General features: G+C 43.2%; 1 protein-coding gene across 1 annotated transcript in view; it reads left to right on the forward strand.

The window, feature by feature from the left end:
- Positions 1 to 21372, forward strand: part of TENM2 (teneurin transmembrane protein 2) — a 488845-nt gene that overhangs the window by 442268 nt on the left and 25205 nt on the right. The window contains 3 exon segments of the mRNA XM_070373048.1: positions 17145 to 17441; positions 18895 to 20275; positions 20278 to 20508. Of these exon segments, the coding sequence (XP_070229149.1) occupies positions 17145 to 17441; positions 18895 to 20275; positions 20278 to 20508 (1909 nt within the window).

A 21372-nucleotide genomic window follows, 5' to 3' on the forward strand; every position in this document is an offset into this window, starting at 1 on the left:
GAGCTGAGCATGCCTGTCAGACTCCCCACGATTTCGACCCCTACAGCCCAGACACCTCCTCTTTAGCAAAGGGACCCTCACAATTCAAGATGTTTGATTAGATGATGTGGCTGGCCCAGACTCCTTGGCTCTGCTTCCAGTGAATTTATCACACTTAATTATTAGAAGGATTGGATATTTTTATAGAAATTACACATTTCCAAAGTTAATCTCAGCAGTATCACCAAGGTGGGAATGCAGGTCATTCCTGACTGCTCTGCCCTTACAAGCACAGCAGCTAACAAGGCACCACTGAGAGCATTCTACAACTCAGGGTGAGGCTGAGGCAACTCCCAACACACGCACCACAGAGGGAAAGACAGATACATCAGAAGGGTCAGGGGCGCAGCTGCCCACAGACCACATTGCCCCTCCCCCAGCTGGCACAGCTCCACTAGTGGAGAAAGCAAGCTCATGGGAGGCATTCAGGGCCCCGCCCCACCCCAGCACTGTGAGTTGCTTTGTCAGAGCCACTACACCTGTATCGTCCTAGTGGAGAAAGCAAGCTCATGGGAGGCATTCAGGGCCCCGCCCCACCCCAGCACTGTGAGTTGCTTTGTCAGAGCCACTACACCTGTATCGTCCCACAGGCCTGCAAGGGAATCGGACTTGATGGGGGAAATGGGGAGGGGCCTGCAACAACCCACACTCAAGAGCGCAGCAGACCAAGTCCCTGCCTGCAGCACCCAGGTAGTAATCCCGTCGGGCAGCTTTGCTCAGCTGCAGAACCAAGTCTGACCAGGGAACTCACCTGGGTGCAAGTCAGGTCCTCAAATGAGGGGTGTTTTGCCAGCCCTGGAGCCCGATCTGCCCACCTCCCTCTCCAAGGCATGGAAGCCGAACAGTGCTCAAGCCAGGAGGCAGGCAGGCAGAGCGGATGGCCCCCAGAGCACAGTCTGTGTCAGGCATGGAGACTTCGCCTGCTATGCCAAGACAGGGATAGTTCATCCACAGTCCCATTGCTGCTAAGTGGAGCTCTCAGCTCCTGCAAACCAGAAAAACCTCTTCAGAAAACCTGGGAGGTGCCTGAAGCGGACCCCACACACACACACACACAGCATCCAGGCAGGGGAGCAGATCATAGGCCTGCCAGCCGCTGAGTGTGGCTCCCACCCAGACTGGCCAGGGTCACTGCCAGGAACACATAGAGAATGGACTGCACAGCAATCTCAAGCAGAGAGATGGGAAGGCTGAGCTGATAGCCTGTAGAGCAGAGCCAGTGGCCCTATTTGAGCAGGGAGCTTGGGGCAAGAGTTGGTTTGGATCAAGACCACAAACGAATAGCCTTACAAACCCTGGAGCTAGTTCTTCCACTGTGCCCAAGCAGGGAAACTAATGTGTAGCCCTACTCAGTGCTGACTACAGGCTTCATCCCACCCAACCAAGGAAACTAACCAGAGCCCTGCTTATAGTGGCACTTGAACAGAAAGACTCCGTGGCTTTTCCCATCTGCAGAGCAAAACCAGTAGCCCCATCTGGACAGGGAATTCAGTATATACACTTCCCAAATTCAAATCCCACGACAAAAAGCCACGCAGCCCTTGGATTCCATTCTGCTGCCTGACTAGGACAAGGACGCTACCTACTGCTGAGTATAGTAACCTGGCCCAATGGTCTAAAAAGCCTGACCAGAGAACCTAGGCAACTGCAGAGCCTATACTATGCCCTCCCTTAGGCAGGAAACTGAGATAAGAGTCCTGTCCAACTGTTCGCAGTCAGCAGCACACCCTCTCACCCCTGGCCTCAGGCAGTTATCTTACTCAAAAACAGATCCTAATATCAAGCCCTACCTGCTCAAAGACTTTATCAGTAGATACATCCAGAAACCAAAACTGAGCTAACTGGTGAAGACTTATCTCTACCAAAGCAAACCTATAAAGTCTAGAAGAGAAACCACTTACTTCGTTGCACAGATACCACCATGGGCAATGAAAAACCAGAAAAATATGACACCACCAAAGGAAACTAAGAGAGCTTCAATAACTGACCCTATTTAAATGAAGATCTGTGAGCTGTCAGCCAAAGAATTCAGAATAGTCCTCTTAAAGAACTCTAGTGAACTGCAAGAGCACACAAATGAGGAAAACAACTATTGAACACAAGTTGAGCAAAAATAGAAACCATGAAAAAAACTAAAAAAAATACAATAACCAAACTGAAGAAGTCAATAAAGCACTTCAAAAGCAGAATCAACACAGAAGAAAAATCAGCAACCTGGATGATAAGGCAGTTGAAATTATTCAGAGGAACAAAAACAAAACAGAAAAACAGTGATGAAAGGCTTTGCACTTATCCACCCCACCCTAGCTCCTGCACAAAGAATATTTGCATTACAGAAATTCCTGAAGACAAAGAGAAAAGAACAGAAAGTATATTGAAAGCAACAATGGCTGAAATTTTTATAAATCAAAAAAAAGGGAAATGGACATCCAGATCAATTAGGCTCAAAGGACCCCAAATAGCTTGAACCCAAATAGGGCTACACTGAGACACATTACAATTAAAATCTTCAAAAGTCGGTCCCCCACCGTTCCCACCATGGTGTCAGAACCAGGGTCAGTGTGGAGAGCCCTTCATCCTGGGACATGGGGCGCGGCGGGAAAAGTGGCCGCCCCGTCACCCGTCACACACTGCATGTTCGTGAGGAACCTGGTGCTAAATCATTCATAGACCTGCTTCTGGGTCGGGGTTTCACCCTTGCTGTAATCTACTGAAAGTCAGCCCGCCACACAAATTTGTAAAAGAAAAAGAAATTTTAAATTTAAAAAAAAGAATTTTTTTTTCTTTTAAAAGAAGAAAAAAAAATGTCAAAAGTCTAAGATAAAGAAAGTTGAGAGCAGCAGGACAAAAAAAAAGACATCCCATACAAAAGAACCCCCATGAGACTATCAACAGGTTTCTCACCAGAAACTTCAGGCTAGGAGAAATGGGATGATATACTCAAAATCTTGAAAGGAAAAAACTTTAAACCAAAAACTCTATACCCAGCAAAACCATCCTTCAGAAATGAAGGAAGGATAAAGACTCATGAACAAACAAAAGCAAGGTGTTCGTCCCCATTAGACCTGCCTTACAAAAGTGATAAAGGGAGTTCTTTGAGTAGAAATAAAAGGACACTCACCAGCATCGTAAAAATGAAGAAAGTAAAGCTCACTTGTAATGATAAAGGTATGGTCAAAGTTAGATTATGTAATATGGTAAGAGTGTGATGTAATTCACGTACAACTCTAGTTATAAGTTAAAAAGCTAACATAATAGAAATACTCATAACTAATCTGTTATTAGGTATGTAATCTTAAAAATATGTAAACCATAACACCAGAAACTAAAATGGGAAAAGTTAAAGTGTAAATTTGAGGAGTTACATTGAAGTTTTTATCAATTTAAAATAGAATATTATAATTTAAAGATATTTTATGTAAGCCTAGTGGTAACCACAATAGAAACACCTGTAGTAATTACACAAAGAACATGATAAAGAAGTCAAAGAACACTCGTGCCAAAAGACATCAAAACACACCCAAAAAAAGACAGCAGGTTATGAAAAAAAGGAACAATGCATCTACCAAAGGCCAGAAGATGAACAAAATTGCAGTAGTAAATCCTTACCTATCAATAATCACTTTAAACATAAACATTAAATTCTCTAATTAAAAGACATAGAATGGCTAATTTTTTAAAAATCCAACAATATGCTGCCTTATATGAAACTCACGTTAGCCTTAAAGGCATGTATAGACTGAGAGTGAAGAGGTGGAAAAAGATAGTACACCAAAAAATAATCCCCCCCAAAAAAGGGGTAGCTGTACTCATATCAAACGAAAGACTTTAAAAATAGTTTAAAACAACAACAAAGAAGGTCATTATATACTAATAAAGAGGTCAATTCATTAAAGAAAATACAATTATAAATATTTATATACCAAACACTGGAACATCTAAATATATAAAACAAAAACTGAACTAAAAGGAGAAATAAGCAGCAATTCAATAATAGTGGGGAATCTTACTATCCCACTTTCAACAAATGGATGCATCATTCAGACACAGAATTAATAAGAAAACATCAGATTTGAACAGCAGTATAGATAGATATAATAGACCTAACAGACACACCGAGCGTGCTGTCTGACAGCAGCAGAATACACAGTCTTCACGTGCACATGGAACATTTTCTAAGATAAACCATATGTTGGGGCACCAAACAAGTCATAACAAATTCAAAAAAACTAAAATCATAGCAGGTATCATCTCTGACCAGAGTAGTATGAAACTAGAAATCAATAATAGGAGGAGAACTAGAAAATTTACAAATACATGGAAATTTTAAAACACAATCCTGAAAAACCAGTGGATCAAAGAGAAACTAAAGAGGAAATTTAAAAGAATCTTGAGTCAAATGAAAATGGAAATGCAATATACCAAACCTTATGGGATGCAGCAAAAGAAGTTCTAAGATGGAAGTTCACATCAACACCACCTATACTAGGAAGCAAGAAAGCTCCTAAAGAAACAGTCTGGAGGTGGAGACAGAGTAGAGTAGGAAGACATGAGCTTACCTCTTCCTATGAAAACACCAAAAATACAACTAACTGCTGAACAACCATCCTCAAAAAAATACTGGAACCTACCAAAAAAGATATCCTGTATCCGAAAACAAAAAAGCCACAAGAAGATGGTAGGAGGACGCAATCACTAAAATCAAGTCCATACCCACCTGGTAAAGTGAAAAGTGAAAGTGTTATTCACTCAGTCATGTCTGACTCTTTGTGACCCTATGGACTGTAGCCCATCAGGCTCCTTTGTCCATAGGATTCTCCAGGCAAGAATACTGGAGTGGGTTGCCATTCCCTTCTCCAGGAGATCTTCCCAACCCAGGGATTGAACCCAAGTCTTCTGCATTGCAGGCAGGTTCTTTACATCTGAGCCACCAAGGAAGTCCACTCACCTGGTAGATGACCCACAAACTGGAAAATAATTATATTGCAGAGGTTCTCCCACAGGAGTGAGTGTGTGCCAGGACCCAGGGAAAAAAAGCAGTGACCTCACTCACGGAAGCCTGGTCATAGAATACCTACCTGCTGGTATTGGAGGGCCTTCTGCAAACAAAGGGGGAGGCTTTGGCTCACTGCAGGGAAAAAGACACTGGCAGCAGTAGTTCTGGGGAGCACTCATTGGTGTGAGCTCTCCTGGAGGCTGGCATTTTCTCACCAAGTAAAACTGTCACTGTTGCAGATGACATGATACTATACATAGAAAATCTTAAAGTTCCCACCAGAAAACTACTGGAGCTCATCAAAGAATTCAGTAAAGTTTCAGGACACAAAATTACTACACAGTAATCTGTTGCATTTCTATACATTAACAAAGATAAGGGAAATTAAACAATTTATCTTATCAAAAAGAATAAAATACCTAGGAATAAACTTACATAAGGAGGCAAAATACTTCTATTCTGAAAACTGTAAGACACTGATGAAAGAAATCAAAGATGACACAAACAGATGGAAAGATATACCATGTTCTTGGATTGGGAGGATCAATATTGTCAAAATGACTGTACTACCCAAGGCAATCTACAGGGTCAATGCAATCCCTATCAAATTACCAATGGCATTTTTCACAGAACTAGAACAAAATTCTTAAAATTTGTGTGGAGGTGCAAAAGACCTCAAATAGCCAAAGTAATCTTGAGAAAGAAACACAGAGCTGGAGGAGTCAGACTCTCTGACTTCAGACTATATTCCAAAGCTACAGTCATCAAAAGAGTATTGTGCTGGCAGAAAAACAAAAATACAGCTCAATGGAACAGGATAGAAAACTCAGAGGTAAATCCATGCACCTGTGGTCAGTTAATCTATTGATAAAGAAGACAAGACTATGCGATGAAGAAAAGACAGTCTCTTCAATAAATGGTGCTGGGAAAACTGAACAGCTACATATTAAAAAAAATTAAATTAGAACATTCTTTAACACCATACAAGAAAAGAAATTCAAAATGAATTAAAGACCTAAATGTAAAACTAGACAGTATAAAACTCTTAAAGGAAAACATAGAAAGAACACATTTTAACATACATCAGAGCAATAGCTTCTTCAATCTGTCTCCTAGAGTAATGGAAATAAAAACAAAAATAAATGGGACCTAATTAAACTCAAAAGCTTTTGCACAGCAAGGGAAACCATAAGCAAAACAAAAAGACAACCCATACAACAGAAGAAAATGTTTGCAAACAATGTGACAGACAAGGAATTAATATGCAAAGTCTACAAATAGTTCATGTGGTTCAAAATCAGAAAAATTTAAAAATAAATGGACAGAAGACCTAAATAGACATTTCTCCAAAGAATACATACACATAGCCAAGAAGCACATGAAATGATGCTCAAAATGACTTAATAGTTCAGTTCAGTCGCTCAGTCGTGTCCAACTCTTTGCGACCCCATGAATCGCAGCACGCCAGGCCTCCCTGTCCATCACCATCTCCCGGAGTTCACTCAGACTCACATCCATCAAGTCGGTGATGCCATCCAGCCATCTCATCCTCTGTCATCCCCTTCTCCTCCTGCCCCCAATCCCTCCCAGCATCAGAGTCTTTTCCAATGAGTCAACTCTTCGCGTGAGGTGCCCAAAATACTGGAGTTTCAGCTTCAGCATCATTCCTTCCAAAGAAATCCCAGGGCTGATCTCCTTCAGAATGGACTGGTTGGATCTCCTTGCAGTCCAAGGGACTCCCAAGAGTCTTCTCCAACACCACAGTTCAAAAGCATCAATTCTTTGGCGCTCAGCCTTCTTCACAGTCCAACTCTCACATCCATACATGACCACTGGAAAAACCATAGCCTTGACTAGATGGACCTTTGTTGGCAAAGTAATGTCTCTGCTTTTGAATATGCTATCTAGGTTGGTCATAACTTTCCTTCCAAGGAGTAAGCGTCTTTTAATTTCATGGCTACAATCACCATCTGCAGTGATTTTGAAGCCCCCAAAAATAAAGTCTGACACTGTTTCCACTGTTTCCCCACCTACACCAGTGAGAATGATCACCATCAAAAAGTCTACAAACAATAAATACTGAAGAGAGTGTGGAGAAAAGGGAACCTTCCTACACTGTTAATGGAAGGTAAATTAGTACCATCTCTATGGAGAAAAATGTAGAGATTCCTTTTAAAAACTGAAAACAAAACTACCATATGGCCCAGCAATCCCACTCCTGGGCATATATCTGGAGAAAACCATGATTCAAAAGGATATATGCCACCCTAGTGTTCACTGCAGTGCTGTTTACAATAGTCAAGACATGGAAGCAACCTAAATGTCCATTGACACAGGAGGAATGGATAAAGAAGATGTGGTACATATCTATAATGGAATATTACTCAGTCATTTAAAAGAACAAAATAATGCCATTTGCTGCAACGTGGATGAGCCTGGAGATTATCATACTAATTGAAATGTCAGACAAAGAAAAATATCATATAATATTGCCTATATGTGGAATCTAACAAAATTATACAAATGAACTTATTTACAAATAAGTTCACAGACTTAGAAAACAAGCTTATGGTTACCAAAGGTGAAATGTAGGGGACAAATTTGGAGTCTGGAATTGATATATACACACCACTATATTTAAAATAGATAACCTACTGTACAGCACAAGAAGCACAAGCTGGAATCAAGATTGCCGGGAGAAATATCAATAACCCAGATACGCAGATGACACCACCCTTATGGCAGAAAGTGAAGAGGAACTAAAAAGCCTCTTGATGAAAGTGAAAGAGGAGAGTGAAAAAGTTGGCTTAAAGCTCAACATTCAGAAAACAAAGATCACGGCATCCGGTCCCATCACTTCATGGGAAATAGATGGGGAAACAGTGGAAACAGTGTCAGACTTTATTTTTGGGGGCTCCAAAATCACTGCAGATGGTGACTGCAGCCATGAAATTAAAAGACACTTACTCCTTGGAAGGAAAGTTATGACCAACCTAGATAACATATTGAAAAGCAGAGACGTTACTTTGCCAACAAAGGTCCATCTAGTCAAGGCTATGGTTTTTCCAGTGGTCATGTATGGATGTGAGAGTTGGACTGTGAAGAAGGCTGAGTGCCGAAGAATTGATGCTTTTGAACTGTGGTGTTGGAGAAGACTGTTGAGAGTCCCTTGGACTGCAAGGAGATCCAACCAGTCCATTCTGAAGGAGATCAGCCCTGGGATTTCTTTGGAAGGAATGATGCTGAAGCTGAAACTCCAGTACTTTGGGCACCTCGTGTGAAGAGTTGACTCATTGGAAAAGACTCTGATGCTGGGAGGGACTGGCGGCAGGAGGAGAAGGGGACGACAGAGGATAAGATGGCTGGATGGATCACCGACTCGATGGATGTGAGTCTGAGTGAACTCCGGGAGATGGTAATGGACAGGGAGGCCTGGCGTGCTGCGATTCATGGGGTTGCAAAGCGTTGGACACGACTAAGTGACTGAACTGAACAAAAGCCATCTACAGATTCAATGCAATTCCTATTAAAATTCCAATGGCATTTTTTACAGAAGTAGAAAAACACTCCTAAAATTTGTATGGAACCACAAAAGACCCTGATGATCAAAGAAATCCTAAGAACTAAGAACAAAGCAAAAAGTATCACACTTCCTGGTTTCAAGCTCTAGTATTAAGTTATAGTCATCAAAACGTATGATACTGGCAAACAGACCAATAAAAAAGAATTGAGAGCCCAGAAATAAATTCAGGCATACATGGTCAACTGTGTTTAACAAGGAGCCAAGAATACTTGATGGAGAAAAGAAAGTCTCTTTCATAAATTGTACTGTGAAAATTGGGTATTCGTGTGTAAAAGAATGAAACTAGGCCCCTTAGACCACTCACAAATATTAACTTGAAATGGAGTAATAACTTAAATGTAACACTTGAAATTATAAAACTTCTAGAGGAAAAAAATAGGGAAAAAAATCCTTGACATGTGTCTTGATAATGATTTTTTTGGTATGACACCTAAAGCATACTCAACAAAATCAAAAATAAACATGTGAGAACACATCAACTATAAAGTTCTACACAGGAAAAAAAAAAAAACAGCAAAGTGGAATAACTATAAAATGGGAAAAAAGTATTTGTAAACTATACATCTGATAGGGCTTCCCAGGTGGCAGAGTGGTAAAGAATCCACCTGCCAGTGCAGGAGGCACAAGAGACCCAGGTTTGATCCCTGGGTTGGAAAGACCCCCAGTATTCTTGTGTGGAAAACATCATGTATAGAGGAACCTAGCAGACTGCAGTCCATGGGGTTGCAAAGAGTTAGACATACCTGAGCAATTGAGATACATACATATATCTGATAAAGGGTTAACATCTAAACTATGTAAAGAACTCATACAATTCAATGGCAAAAATCCAATTAAAAATGGGCAAAGGACCTGAATAGACATTTTTACAAAGAAAATATATAGATGGCCAACAGGTGTGCTCAACATCTCAACAAGATGCTCAACATCACTGATCACTGAGTGAATGAAGTCACTCAGTCTTGTCCAACTCTTTGCGACCCCATGGACTATAGGAGCCTACCATGCTCCTCTGTCCATGGGATTTTCTAGGCAAGAGTACTGGAGTGGGTTGCCATTAATCACAAACACAATGAGACAGCATCTTACTCTTATTGGAATGGTCATCCTCAAAAGAGAAGAGATAATAAAAGTAGCAAAGATGTAGAAAAAAGGGAACTCTTACACTACTGGGATTGCAAATTGGCACAGACACTATGGAAAACAGTATGGAGGTTCCTCAAAAAGGCAAAAATAGAACTACTATACAATCCAGCAATTATACTTTTAGGAGTATGTCTGAAGGGAAAAGCCACTATGTCAAAGAGCTATCTGTATTCCCATGTTCACAAACAGCATTATTTATAATAGCCAAGATATGGAAATATCCTAAGTGTCCACTGAAAGTAAACATATAAAGAATCTGTACATAGGTAGGTAGATGGAGACAGACAGACAACAGAATATTATGCAGTCATAAAAATGAAGAAATCCTGCCAGTAACAACAACATGGATGAACCTTGTGGGCATTGCACTAAGTGAAATAAGTCAGACAGAGAAAGATAAATACTACGTGATTTTACTTATAGTTAAAATATGTAAAACAAACAAAAAACCCCAAACTCATTGTAAAAAACAGATCAGATTTTTGGTTACCAGAGGCAGAGATGAGGGAAGTAGAATTAGAAGAAGGCGGTTAAAATGTACAAACTTCCAGTTTTAAGACAAATAAGTGCTATGAGTAATGACCATTATGACCATAATTCAACACTGTTGTATGATATGGGAAAGTTGTTAAAGGAAGGCATTACATAATGACAAGAGGGTATATTCAGCAAGAGGATATAGTGTTTACAAATATTTACGTACCCACTATAGGAGCACCTAAGTATATAAAGCAAATATTAACAGATCTAAAGGGAGAAATATACAGAAATATAGTAGGAGACAATATCCCACTTACATCAATGGGTAGATTGTCCAGACAGAAAATCAGTAAGGAAACAGTGGCCTTAAGCAATAGATTTGGCCAAATAAACTTAACAGTTATATGTAGAGCATCCCATCCAAAAACAATGTAATACAATGTAATACACATTGTTCTCAAGTGCACATGGAACATTCCCCAGGACAGATCATATGTTAGGCCACAAAATAAGTTTTAACAAATGTATAAGACTAAAATCATATCAAGCATCCTTTCTGACCACAATGGTATGAAACTGGAAGTCAATTACAGAAGAAAACTAGAATATTCACAAATATGTGGAGATTAAACAACATGTTACAGATCAATCAATCACACCAAAGACGTTCTCATACTGTTGCAAAAATTCTAGGCCCCACACAACAGACTTCCTAACCTGGGCATCTGACAAAGGGACTGAGAAACTCCAGGGAATCTGACTTAGAAGGTCAGTGGGATCTGATTACAGATCTTTCACTGGACTAGGGAAACAGAATATCTTGGAGGGCACAAACAAAACTTTGTGTGCACCAGGATCCAGGAGAAAGGAGCAGTGACCCCACAAAAGACTGATCGAGACTTGCCTGTGAGTGTTTGAGAGTCAACAGTGGCCTGCCACGGGGTCAGGAGCACTGACAGCAACAGTCCTGGGAGGCATGGTGTGCTGGCATAAGTCCTCTTTGAGGAGATGACCATTACCTCTAACATAGTTTGGCCTCAGGACAGACTGCATTACCTGCCTCCTGAGAAACATGTATGCAAGTCAAGAAACAACAGTTAGAACTGGACATGGAACAGCAAACATCAAGGCTATATATTGTCACCCTGCTTATTTAACTTCTGTGCAGAGTACATCATGTGAAATACTGGGCTTGATGAAGCTTAAGCTGGAATCAAGATTTCCAGGAGAAATATCAATAACCTCAGATATGCAGATGACACCACCCTAATAGCAGAAAGTGAAGAGGAACTAAAGAGACTCTTGATGAAAATGAAAGAGGAGAGCGAAAAAACTGGCTTATAACTCAACATTCAAAATATAAGATGATTATATCAGGCCCATCACTTCATGGCAAATAGATGGGAAAGACATGGAAACAGTAGCAGACTTTATTTTCTCAGACTCCAAAATCACTGCGGATGGTGACAGCAGTCATGAAATTAAAAGATGCTTGCTCCTTGGAAGAAAAGCTATGACAAACCCAGACAGTGTATTAAAAAGCAGAGACATCACTTTGCCATCAAAGGTCTGTCTAGTCAAAGCTCTGGTTTTTCCATTTGTCATGTACAGGTCCATGTGAGAGTTGGACCATAAAGAAGGCTGAGTTCTGAAGAATTGATACTTTTGAACTGTGGTGCTGGAGAAGGCTTTTGAGAGTCCCTTGGACTGCAAGGAGATCCAACCAGTCCATCCTAAAGGAAATCAGTCCTGAATATTCAAAAAAAAGATTATAGTTACTGAGAACAGATTCGTGGTTGACAGTGGTAAGGGGTTGGGGTGCTCAAAATGAGGAAAGGGAGTCAAAAGATTCAAACTTCCACTTAAGTAATGGAGCTGTAATGTACAGCATGGTGTTTATGGTTAACACTGTATTGCATATTTGAAAGTTGCTAACTCTTGAGAGTCCCTTGGACTGCAAGGAGATCCAACCAATCCATTCTAAAGGAGATCAGTCCTGAGTGTTCATTGGAAGGACTGATGCTAAAGCTGAAACTCCAATACTGGCCACCTCATGCAAACAGTTGACTCATTGGAAAAGACCCTGATGCTTGGAGGGATTGGGGGCAGGAGGAGAAGGGGATGAGAGAGGATGAGATGGCTGGATGGCATCACCGACTCGATGGACATGAGTTTGAGTAAACTCCAGGAGTCGGTGATGGACAGGGAGGCCTGGCATGCTGCGATTCATGGGGTTGCAAAGAGTTGGACACAACTGAGCGACTGAACTGAATTGAACTGAACTGAAGAGTAAATCTTAGAAGTCCTCATCACAAGAAAAAGTATTTCACAACTGTGTACAGTGACCAATGTTAACTAGACTTACTGAGCTGACTGTTTTACAGTATGTACAATTGTACAATATTGAATCGTTCTGTTGTATACCTGAAACTAATAGAATACTGTATGTCAATTTGATCTTAACTTTAAAAATAAACATAAAAATCATTGATTTTAAAGGTGTGAAGAGAGTAAATCCTAAGACTTTTCCCTTTTTTTGTATCTCTGTGAGATGATGGATTTAACCTAATTTATTGTGGTAATCATTTCATAATATATGTAACTTAAATCACTGTGCTGTACACTTTAAACTTATACAATGAGGTATATCAGTTATCTCAATGAAGTGAAGTGAAGTGAGGACACTCAGTCATGTCTGACTCTTTGCGACTCCATGGACTGTAACCTACCAGGCTCCTCTATCCATGGGATTTTCCAGACAAGAATACTGGAGCGGGTTGCCATTTCCTTCTCCAGGGGATCTTCCCGACCCAGAGATCGAACCCAGGTCTCCTGCATTGCAGGCAGATGCTTTACTGTCTGAGCCACCAAGGAAGCCCAATTATCTCAATAAACGGGGGAAAATCCCAAATTAGCTCTATAATAAAATCCCATTCCCAGAATGAAATGAATTTGGGAATAAAATCCTACCCTGAATTATCAATGGCTAATGGTGTCGCAAAGAGTTGGACACGACTGAGCAACTGAACTAAACTGAACTGAATGATTAGCACCTATTACTTTTTTATGGTTGGTGTACCTGGGGCTCGTTAGCTTTTCAGTAACAGCAGCAAACCCAAATGGTAGCAGTCAGAGGTTTGGGAACCCTCTTCTGTGCTTGCCTACTATTCTGTTTTTTCTGCATTCTCAACACCTTCATACACTAATATAGTTGGTACTATGATAGTCATGCTTGCACATATGATTTACATGTTAGTATCCCCATGAATGCATGTTATAGCACTATACTTACATGCATGCACACACGATTATGGATATATGATTTGCCTGTTGGTCTCCCCCAGGTAACTGAAGTAGAGCTTTATGGCTCACCAAGTATTTTAGCCAGTAGTACTCATCAGAATCGCCCAGCTTGGATTCCCTGGGAGGCTGATTCAGCAGTGGTGGAGTCAGTGCAGTCGCCGTGCTTTGAGAGAGCATCCCCGATGGTTTAGAATCACACGTCTGATGGAGAGCCGCCCATGGGGTGGGGGTGTGGGGGACGGCAGTACAGCCTAGGGGTGGAGGTGGTGAGCTCAGGATTGGGATCCTGGCCCCAACACTTACTGTGTAAGCGTGAGCACAGCATTTTAACCATCTGTGCTTTGCATGTAACGTGGGGATAATAGTGCCTGCCTGTGAGTGTTGTGAGGATTAAACAAGAAAAACATGGGCAGTGCTGAGAACACACCAAGCCCATGGCAAAAAGTTCTCAGGGCGTGTTGCTTTGTTGGTGGTGTCCCTCCTTGCATTCCAGAGCAGGCACCATGCTTGACATGGGCAGAGATGTAATGTTTAATCAATAATAAATGCCCTGGGGCTGTGTGATATTAGTGAAGAGAAACAAAGGGGAAGAGTAAGGAAAGGAATGGACGGATGACTGAGGAAATGGGAAATACATAGGTACAGGCGGCTTAGGAAATCCTGAAAATCCTTCCTGTTGCCATGTGTTTCACTCTGCCGAATAAAATGTTGACGGGGTCTTGAACTGAAATTCTTAGACAATAGGCTTAAGGATATTGGTGGCCTTCTGCTGCTCTTGTCCCAAGTGAAGCGACCCAGTGTGGCCACATTTCTGTTCCCAGAGGGAGTGATCTTTCTAACCCAAGCTTGTGGTTTGCTCTGGTTATGATAACTCTAATACCGTATCTTCAGCATCTTCAATGATTCTGACAGCATTAACTTTTGGACATGTTAGAAATATCCTGCCATACTCACTCCTTTTTTGGATTCCTCCAATTACTGCAGGTTTGATGATATGAATCTTCCACTTAAAGTTGGATTTCCTTAAAAGCCCAAGAACTCACACCTTTATTCTCTTTCCATGCTTTAGATAAATGTTCTATCTCACATGTTCTGTCCCCTTTGCTCTGGGATGATTTCATGAAAACAGCAATGGTTTGGGGAATCAGGTAGTCCTGGGCTCAGATCCTGGCACTTCTCTAGTTATGTGAGCCCCCTCGAGCTTGGATGCCCATATATAAAACAATTTTTACCTATGTGTGAGAATAAAATGGAATCAAGTATGTAAAGTACTTAGCACAGTATCTGTCAAAGCATCAGGGACTTCTATCAGTTTAGATTAGCTTCAACTGCTGGTAACAGATTAGAAATAACAGGAGATTATACAAGATATAGACACTTTTTATGATCTAAAAGGAGTCTGAAAAGTGAAAGTGTTCATAACTCAGTCATGTCTGACTCTTTGTGACTCCATGGACTATAGTCTGCCAGGCTCCTCTGTCCATGGAATTCTCCAGGCAAGAATACTTGGAGTAGGTAGCCATTCCCTTCTCCTCAGTTCAGTTCAGTTGCTCAGTCGTGTCTGACTCTTTGCGACCCCATGAATCGCAGCACGCCAGGCCCCCCTGTCCATCACCAACTCCCGGAGTTCACGCAAACTCACGTCCATTGAGTCGGTGATGCCATCCAGCCATCTCATCCTCTGTCGTCCCCTTTTCCTCCTGCCCTCAATCCCTCCCAGCATCAGAGTCTTTTCCAATGAGTCAACTCTTCACATGAGGTGCCCAAAGTACTGGAGTTTCAGCTTTAGCATCATTCCTTCCAAAGAAATCCCAGGGCTGATCTCCTTCAGAATGGACTGGTTGGATCTCCTTGCTGGTACAGATGACCTAGGTCATCTTGAGGACACCTAGGTTGACAGGGATCTAGACTCTTTCTCTGGATGAGTCTTTGAGGTTTAACATCCTCAAAGTCACCCCATATTCACAAAGTGAATACTGGAGCGCCAGTGATCACATCCACATTCCACCTAAGGAAAGGAGGGAGGAAGAACAAAAGGGTGCTTGCTTCCTGGCTATGTCTGCTTTCTTCAAGGTCCCAGAAGACCCAGCCAACGACTACTACTTAAATCACTTTACCTCTACCCAAGTCGCAAGAAAGCTGTGAAGTGTAGTTCTTTACCTGGGTAAAGTGCTGCTCCCCAGTATAACAGCCGTCTGTCATATTAGAATTATTCCTAGTGCCCCCACCAGAGCTGCAATGTGGAATCCTTCAAGGGCTGTGGCAATGCTCTACAGTCATTTGACACATCTCAGGACACTCAGTGCACATCCAATATAAACAGTGTGGGAAATAGTAGAGCTGGTTGGTTAACTGGTCTAAGTCTAAAGACCTAAGTCCCAGACTAACCTACCACGTCACTGCTGCATGACCTTGGGCAAGTGTATAACCTCTGTTCAAGGCTTAGTTTCCTCAGTTGTGAGCATCAGCTCTGACAGTGGATGTAAATTGCCCAAGATAATGCCTATATAGACTGGCTCTGAACATGTGTCAGAGTTAGTATTACCATCATTATTATTGTTAAGTGCTATTGAATTATTACTATAAGGTAGGGAGGTACCAGACATCTTTCACATCCTTTCCTTCTGCATGTTTATACCTTCTCTTGCCTTCAGCAGTCACCCCAGGGATGTGCACATTTGTAGTCAATTATGTTGAAAGAGCCTGGGCAGAGTTGGCCTCATTCCCTTCAATTCCAGGCATCCACTCCAGGCTAGCTGAATCTCTAGAGTCCCTCTCATGTCCCCATACCCAGAGTGTAGTCTCTCAGCTCTGCCTTTGGAGAGAGGCTCTCTTCCTTAAACAGATCAACTGCTAAATAAATATTAAATTATATCTGGATTGTTCTTTTCAAATCTAAGTGAATCAGTTCTTCCCTTTGTTGGCATTCCCCAGCCCTATTGCTATCATCCCATTGGTGTCTTGCATCCTTGGCAATGGCGAGATTTTTCTCTAGGTGGGAGAATTAAAGGATATCGCGTAGGAATAAGGCTTCGTATTCCCAGATCGTGGTAAAACATGGATTTCTAAGAGCTCCTCCTCACCTTCCTGGGTACCTTTTAAGATTTTGGAACAAATCTTGGCACCTGCTCTCAAAAATCATTGGCTACCCATTAGTTGATGACGTGCCCAAAAAGCGTTTTAAGTGTGTAAATATACAAATTCTCCTGCTTGCCAAGATGGCCAGGCAGGACAGTCAGAACCCTGGGATCCAGGGCTATTGTGGATGGCCGTGTAATTTCACCATTTATGTGGTCTACATGATGGCACCCCTGAGCTGTGCAGTGTACAGCCTATATAACTGTTCATGGTGGGCATGCCCAGATCAGTCATTTCCAGCCATAAGCAGCCTTGTTCCTGTATTCTAGTGAATACAACAAAAATTACCATTTCCTGTGTATACTATGATGTAAAGGCTTTTAGGAAGCACTTCCCTAAATAACTTCAAGAGTATTTCTTCCTGTAAAGCACACACATACCCTGGCCACACCCTCCATAGCAACCTGAGCTAACATGCCCCGTGATGTCTTTCAAAGCAGGCACATTGTGTTTCCCTAGGTCCATGGAAGAAATCTCTTGTCCATTGACTATGACCGGAATATTCGGACAGAGAAGATCTATGATGATCACCGGAAGTTCACCCTGAGGATCATTTATGACCAAGTGGGCCGCCCCTTCCTCTGGCTCCCCAGCAGCGGGCTGGCGGCCGTGAATGTCTCCTATTTCTTCAATGGGCGCTTGGCCGGCCTTCAGCGTGGGGCCATGAGCGAGAGGACGGACATCGACAAGCAGGGCCGGATCGTGTCCCGCATGTTTGCCGACGGGAAGGTGTGGAGCTATTCCTACCTTGACAAGGTGGGTGGACATGCTGCCCTTGCTCAGCTGGGGCTGTCTCTCTCATTCACACTGCTCTTTTTAAGCTGACCTGATACACTTTGCCATAAGACATTTTAACATCTTTACTTTGACACTACCAGGGCTCCCATGTACTCCCACCACCCTCTGGGAGGGAGGAAATCCCAAGGAAAATGTTATTCATAGCCCAGCACTACTACCATCAACAGGAAAAAAAAAAAAAACCTGCTAGACACTCGGTAATAGCGAAAAGAATAGATTGTCTGATTTTATTCCCCCAGAAAAGTGCTGTTGAAGTGGACAGAATCATGTCACTAGCAGCACAGTTCATCATTCCTTATGAATTGGAAATGCAGTGATTCATTTCTGCCATGCCTGGAATTAAGCCATCAGGGTAGGGAACTCTGCCCAAAACTCCAGCACACGGAGCAGCCCCCTCCTACTTGGCTTGTTGGCTGAAGCAGTCAACAGATTTTTGCTACATAATTCCCTGTGTCTGAAAGTGCCAGACTCAGGTTTCCGTGTTAGAAAAGGTCAGGTTGGAGCAGCAGTAAAAAAGAAGTCCCTTCTGGGAGCGGGGGACAAGACTTTTAAAGACTGCCTTGGTCATCTATCATTAGACAGGGGCTTGCTCAGCCTGGACCTCTCACCTGGACTCACCTCCACACAAGCCCATTTCCATTTCTTCCCTTCTTGCCTCCTGATGACAGTGGTCACTTGCAGACAGAGCTGTTACCTCTTCTGTAAGAGGGGCTTCTGTCTATTTGGTCCCTCCTCAATACTGTTCTCATTAGGACAGAAGATATCAGAATGAATGGTCAATCAGGGAAGGCAAGAATCTCCCCATGGCTTCAAGTTGGAGGTCATTTTTTCCCCCAAAGAATCAATGATTCCAGGTTACTTAATCTTTCCAGGGGCTTCTAAACGAAGGATGTGCTTTACGGTGAGACTTAGTAGGGGGTGCCCCCAAACATAGTATGTGCATCATACCTCTCCCCTGCCGGGCCAGCAGCAGTCATTTCTCACCAGTCTCAGGATGTCTTGTCATTGAGCCTGGAGGCGAACCCAGTGCCTCTCATCTCAGTCCTTCAAACCCTTACAACTCAGACTATGGTCCAGGCAACACCAGCATCACTGGGATGTTCCCAAAGTAGATTCACAGGCCACCTCCCCACTGCCCTCTCACACTGAACAATATAATCAGAATCTGTCTTTTCACCAGATCCCTGGGTATTTTACACATACATTAAAGTTTGGGGAGCATTCCTCTAGCGGCCATGATCCATAGAGTAGCATGCCCCATGACATCAATTCACCCTAAATCTCTAATCTAAATCTCCCCATCCTTCACAGATTTTGAATTGCCATCCAGGACATGGAATAAATTCCGTCCATTTGAGCACTGGGTCCTAAATGGCTAACTCACGTGTTCCCTTCCCCTTTCCTCCTCCAGTCCATGGTGCTCCTGCTACAGAGTCAGCGTCAGTACATATTTGAGTACGACTCCTCTGAGCGCCTCCACGCTGTCACCATGCCCAGCGTCGCCCGGCACAGCATGTCCACCCACACCTCCATTGGCTACATCCGCAACACCTATAACCCGCCTGAAAGCAACGCTTCCGTCATCTTTGACTACAGTGATGATGGCCGCATCCTAAAGACATCCTTTTTGGGCACTGGACGCCAGGTATTCTACAAGTATGGGAAACTCTCCAAGCTATCGGAGATTGTCTATGACAGCACTGCCATCACTTTCGGATATGATGAGACCACCGGCGTCTTAAAAATGGTCAACCTCCAAAGTGGGGGCTTCTCTTGCACCATCAGGTACCGAAAGATCGGCCCACTTGTGGACAAGCAGATCTACAGGTTCTCCGAGGAAGGCATGGTCAACGCTAGGTTTGAATACACCTATCACGACAACAGCTTCCGGATCGCAAGCATCAAGCCTGTCATAAGTGAGACTCCCCTTCCCGTTGACCTCTACCGCTATGATGAGATTTCCGGCAAAGTGGAGCACTTCGGCAAGTTCGGGGTCATCTACTATGACATCAACCAGATCATCACCACGGCCGTGATGACCCTCAGCAAACACTTTGACACCCATGGGCGGATCAAGGAAGTCCAATACGAGATGTTCCGGTCCCTCATGTACTGGATGACGGTGCAGTATGACAGCATGGGCAGGGTGATCAAGAGGGAGCTGAAACTGGGGCCCTACGCCAACACCACTAAGTACACCTACGACTATGATGGGGATGGGCAGCTCCAGAGTGTGGCCGTCAATGACCGCCCCACCTGGCGCTACAGCTACGACCTCAACGGGAACCTCCACTTGCTGAACCCAGGGAACAGTGTGCGCCTCATGCCCTTGCGCTACGACCTCCGGGATCGGATAACCAGGCTTGGCGACGTGCAGTACAAAATTGACGACGATGGCTATCTGTGCCAGCGAGGGGCTGACATCTTTGAGTACAACTCCAAGGGCCTCCTAACGAGGGCTTATAACAAGGCCAGTGGCTGGAGCGTCCAATACCGCTATGATGGCGTGGGGCGGCGGGCTTCCTACAAGACCAACCTGGGCCACCACCTGCAGTATTTCTACTCTGACCTCCACAACCCGACTCGCATCACCCATGTCTACAATCACTCCAACTCAGAGATAACCTCGCTCTACTATGACCTCCAGGGGCACCTCTTTGCCATGGAGAGCAGCAGTGGAGAGGAGTACTACGTTGCCTCGGATAACACGGGGACGCCCCTGGCTGTGTTCAGCATCAATGGTCTCATGATCAAGCAGCTGCAGTACACCGCCTATGGGGAGATTTATTACGACTCAACCCTGACTTCCAGATGGTCATTGGCTTCCACGGGGGACTCTACGATCCCCTCACCAAGCTGGTCCACTTCACACAGCGTGATTATGACGTGCTGGCGGGACGGTGGACCTCTCCAGACTACACCATGTGGAAAAATGTGGGCAAGGAGCCAGCCCCCTTTAACCTGTACATGTTCAAGAGCAACAATCCTCTCAGCAATGAGCTGGACTTGAAGAACTATGTGACAGGTAAGGACCTGGCCACCTCAGTTGGGCAGTGGCTCCCTGTGGGGTGGTTGTCCTAGTAGACTATCAGGGACTTTGAAACAAGGTCTTATGTCTGATGCTAGGAGAATCCTGGAGGGCTGTGTACACTGCCAGTACAGGATTGAGAACAGTCAAGCAATCACAGTACAGAGCAGTCCTTAGCTCTATTTGAAGAGAAGTGTGAAAATGTTAGTCACTCAGTCGTGTCTGACTCTCTGGACTCCATGAACTCTAGCCTGCCAGGCTCCTCTATCCATGGAGTTCTCCAGGCAAGAATACTGGAGTAGGTTGTCATTCCCTTCTCCAGGGCCATCTTCCCTGGAATTAAAAGTCCCATGCTCTACCAACTGAGCTAGCCAGGCAGCTCTGTTTGAAGATGTCCTGGCTATTTTCAAGTCCTTTCCATTGAAATAACTTTTATAAGAGCCCTCTCTAACTCAAAAGAGGAAAGCAACCTTATGAAGGAGGAAAGGATGAGACCCTAATCTCAGAAATACCTGGTTCAAATTCTTTTATTTATAAGTCAAAGGACCTTGGGCTGGTTGTCCAGTATCTCTGAGCTGTAGTATCCTCCTCTGCAAAAGGGCACTAACAAAATCATCTCACAGAGTGATCGTAAGAAGGAAATGAACTTAAGTATGTAAAGTTCAGTGCCTGGCACTTAGAGGACGTTCACGAAAGGGTATCTGCTTGTGTTATTAACATCACCATTACTAGTGAAGCAACGAAACAGCGTGGGTATTGAGATGTCTGTGACCCAGCTCCTGACCTTATGATGAGGCTGATGAGAAACAAATACAAATAAGCAGTGATAATGGAAAATGGGATTAAGTCCATGCTACCATA

Source organism: Bos mutus, chromosome 7, assembly GCF_027580195.1.
Source record: "Bos mutus isolate GX-2022 chromosome 7, NWIPB_WYAK_1.1, whole genome shotgun sequence".
Taxonomy (NCBI): Eukaryota; Metazoa; Chordata; class Mammalia; order Artiodactyla; family Bovidae; genus Bos; species Bos mutus.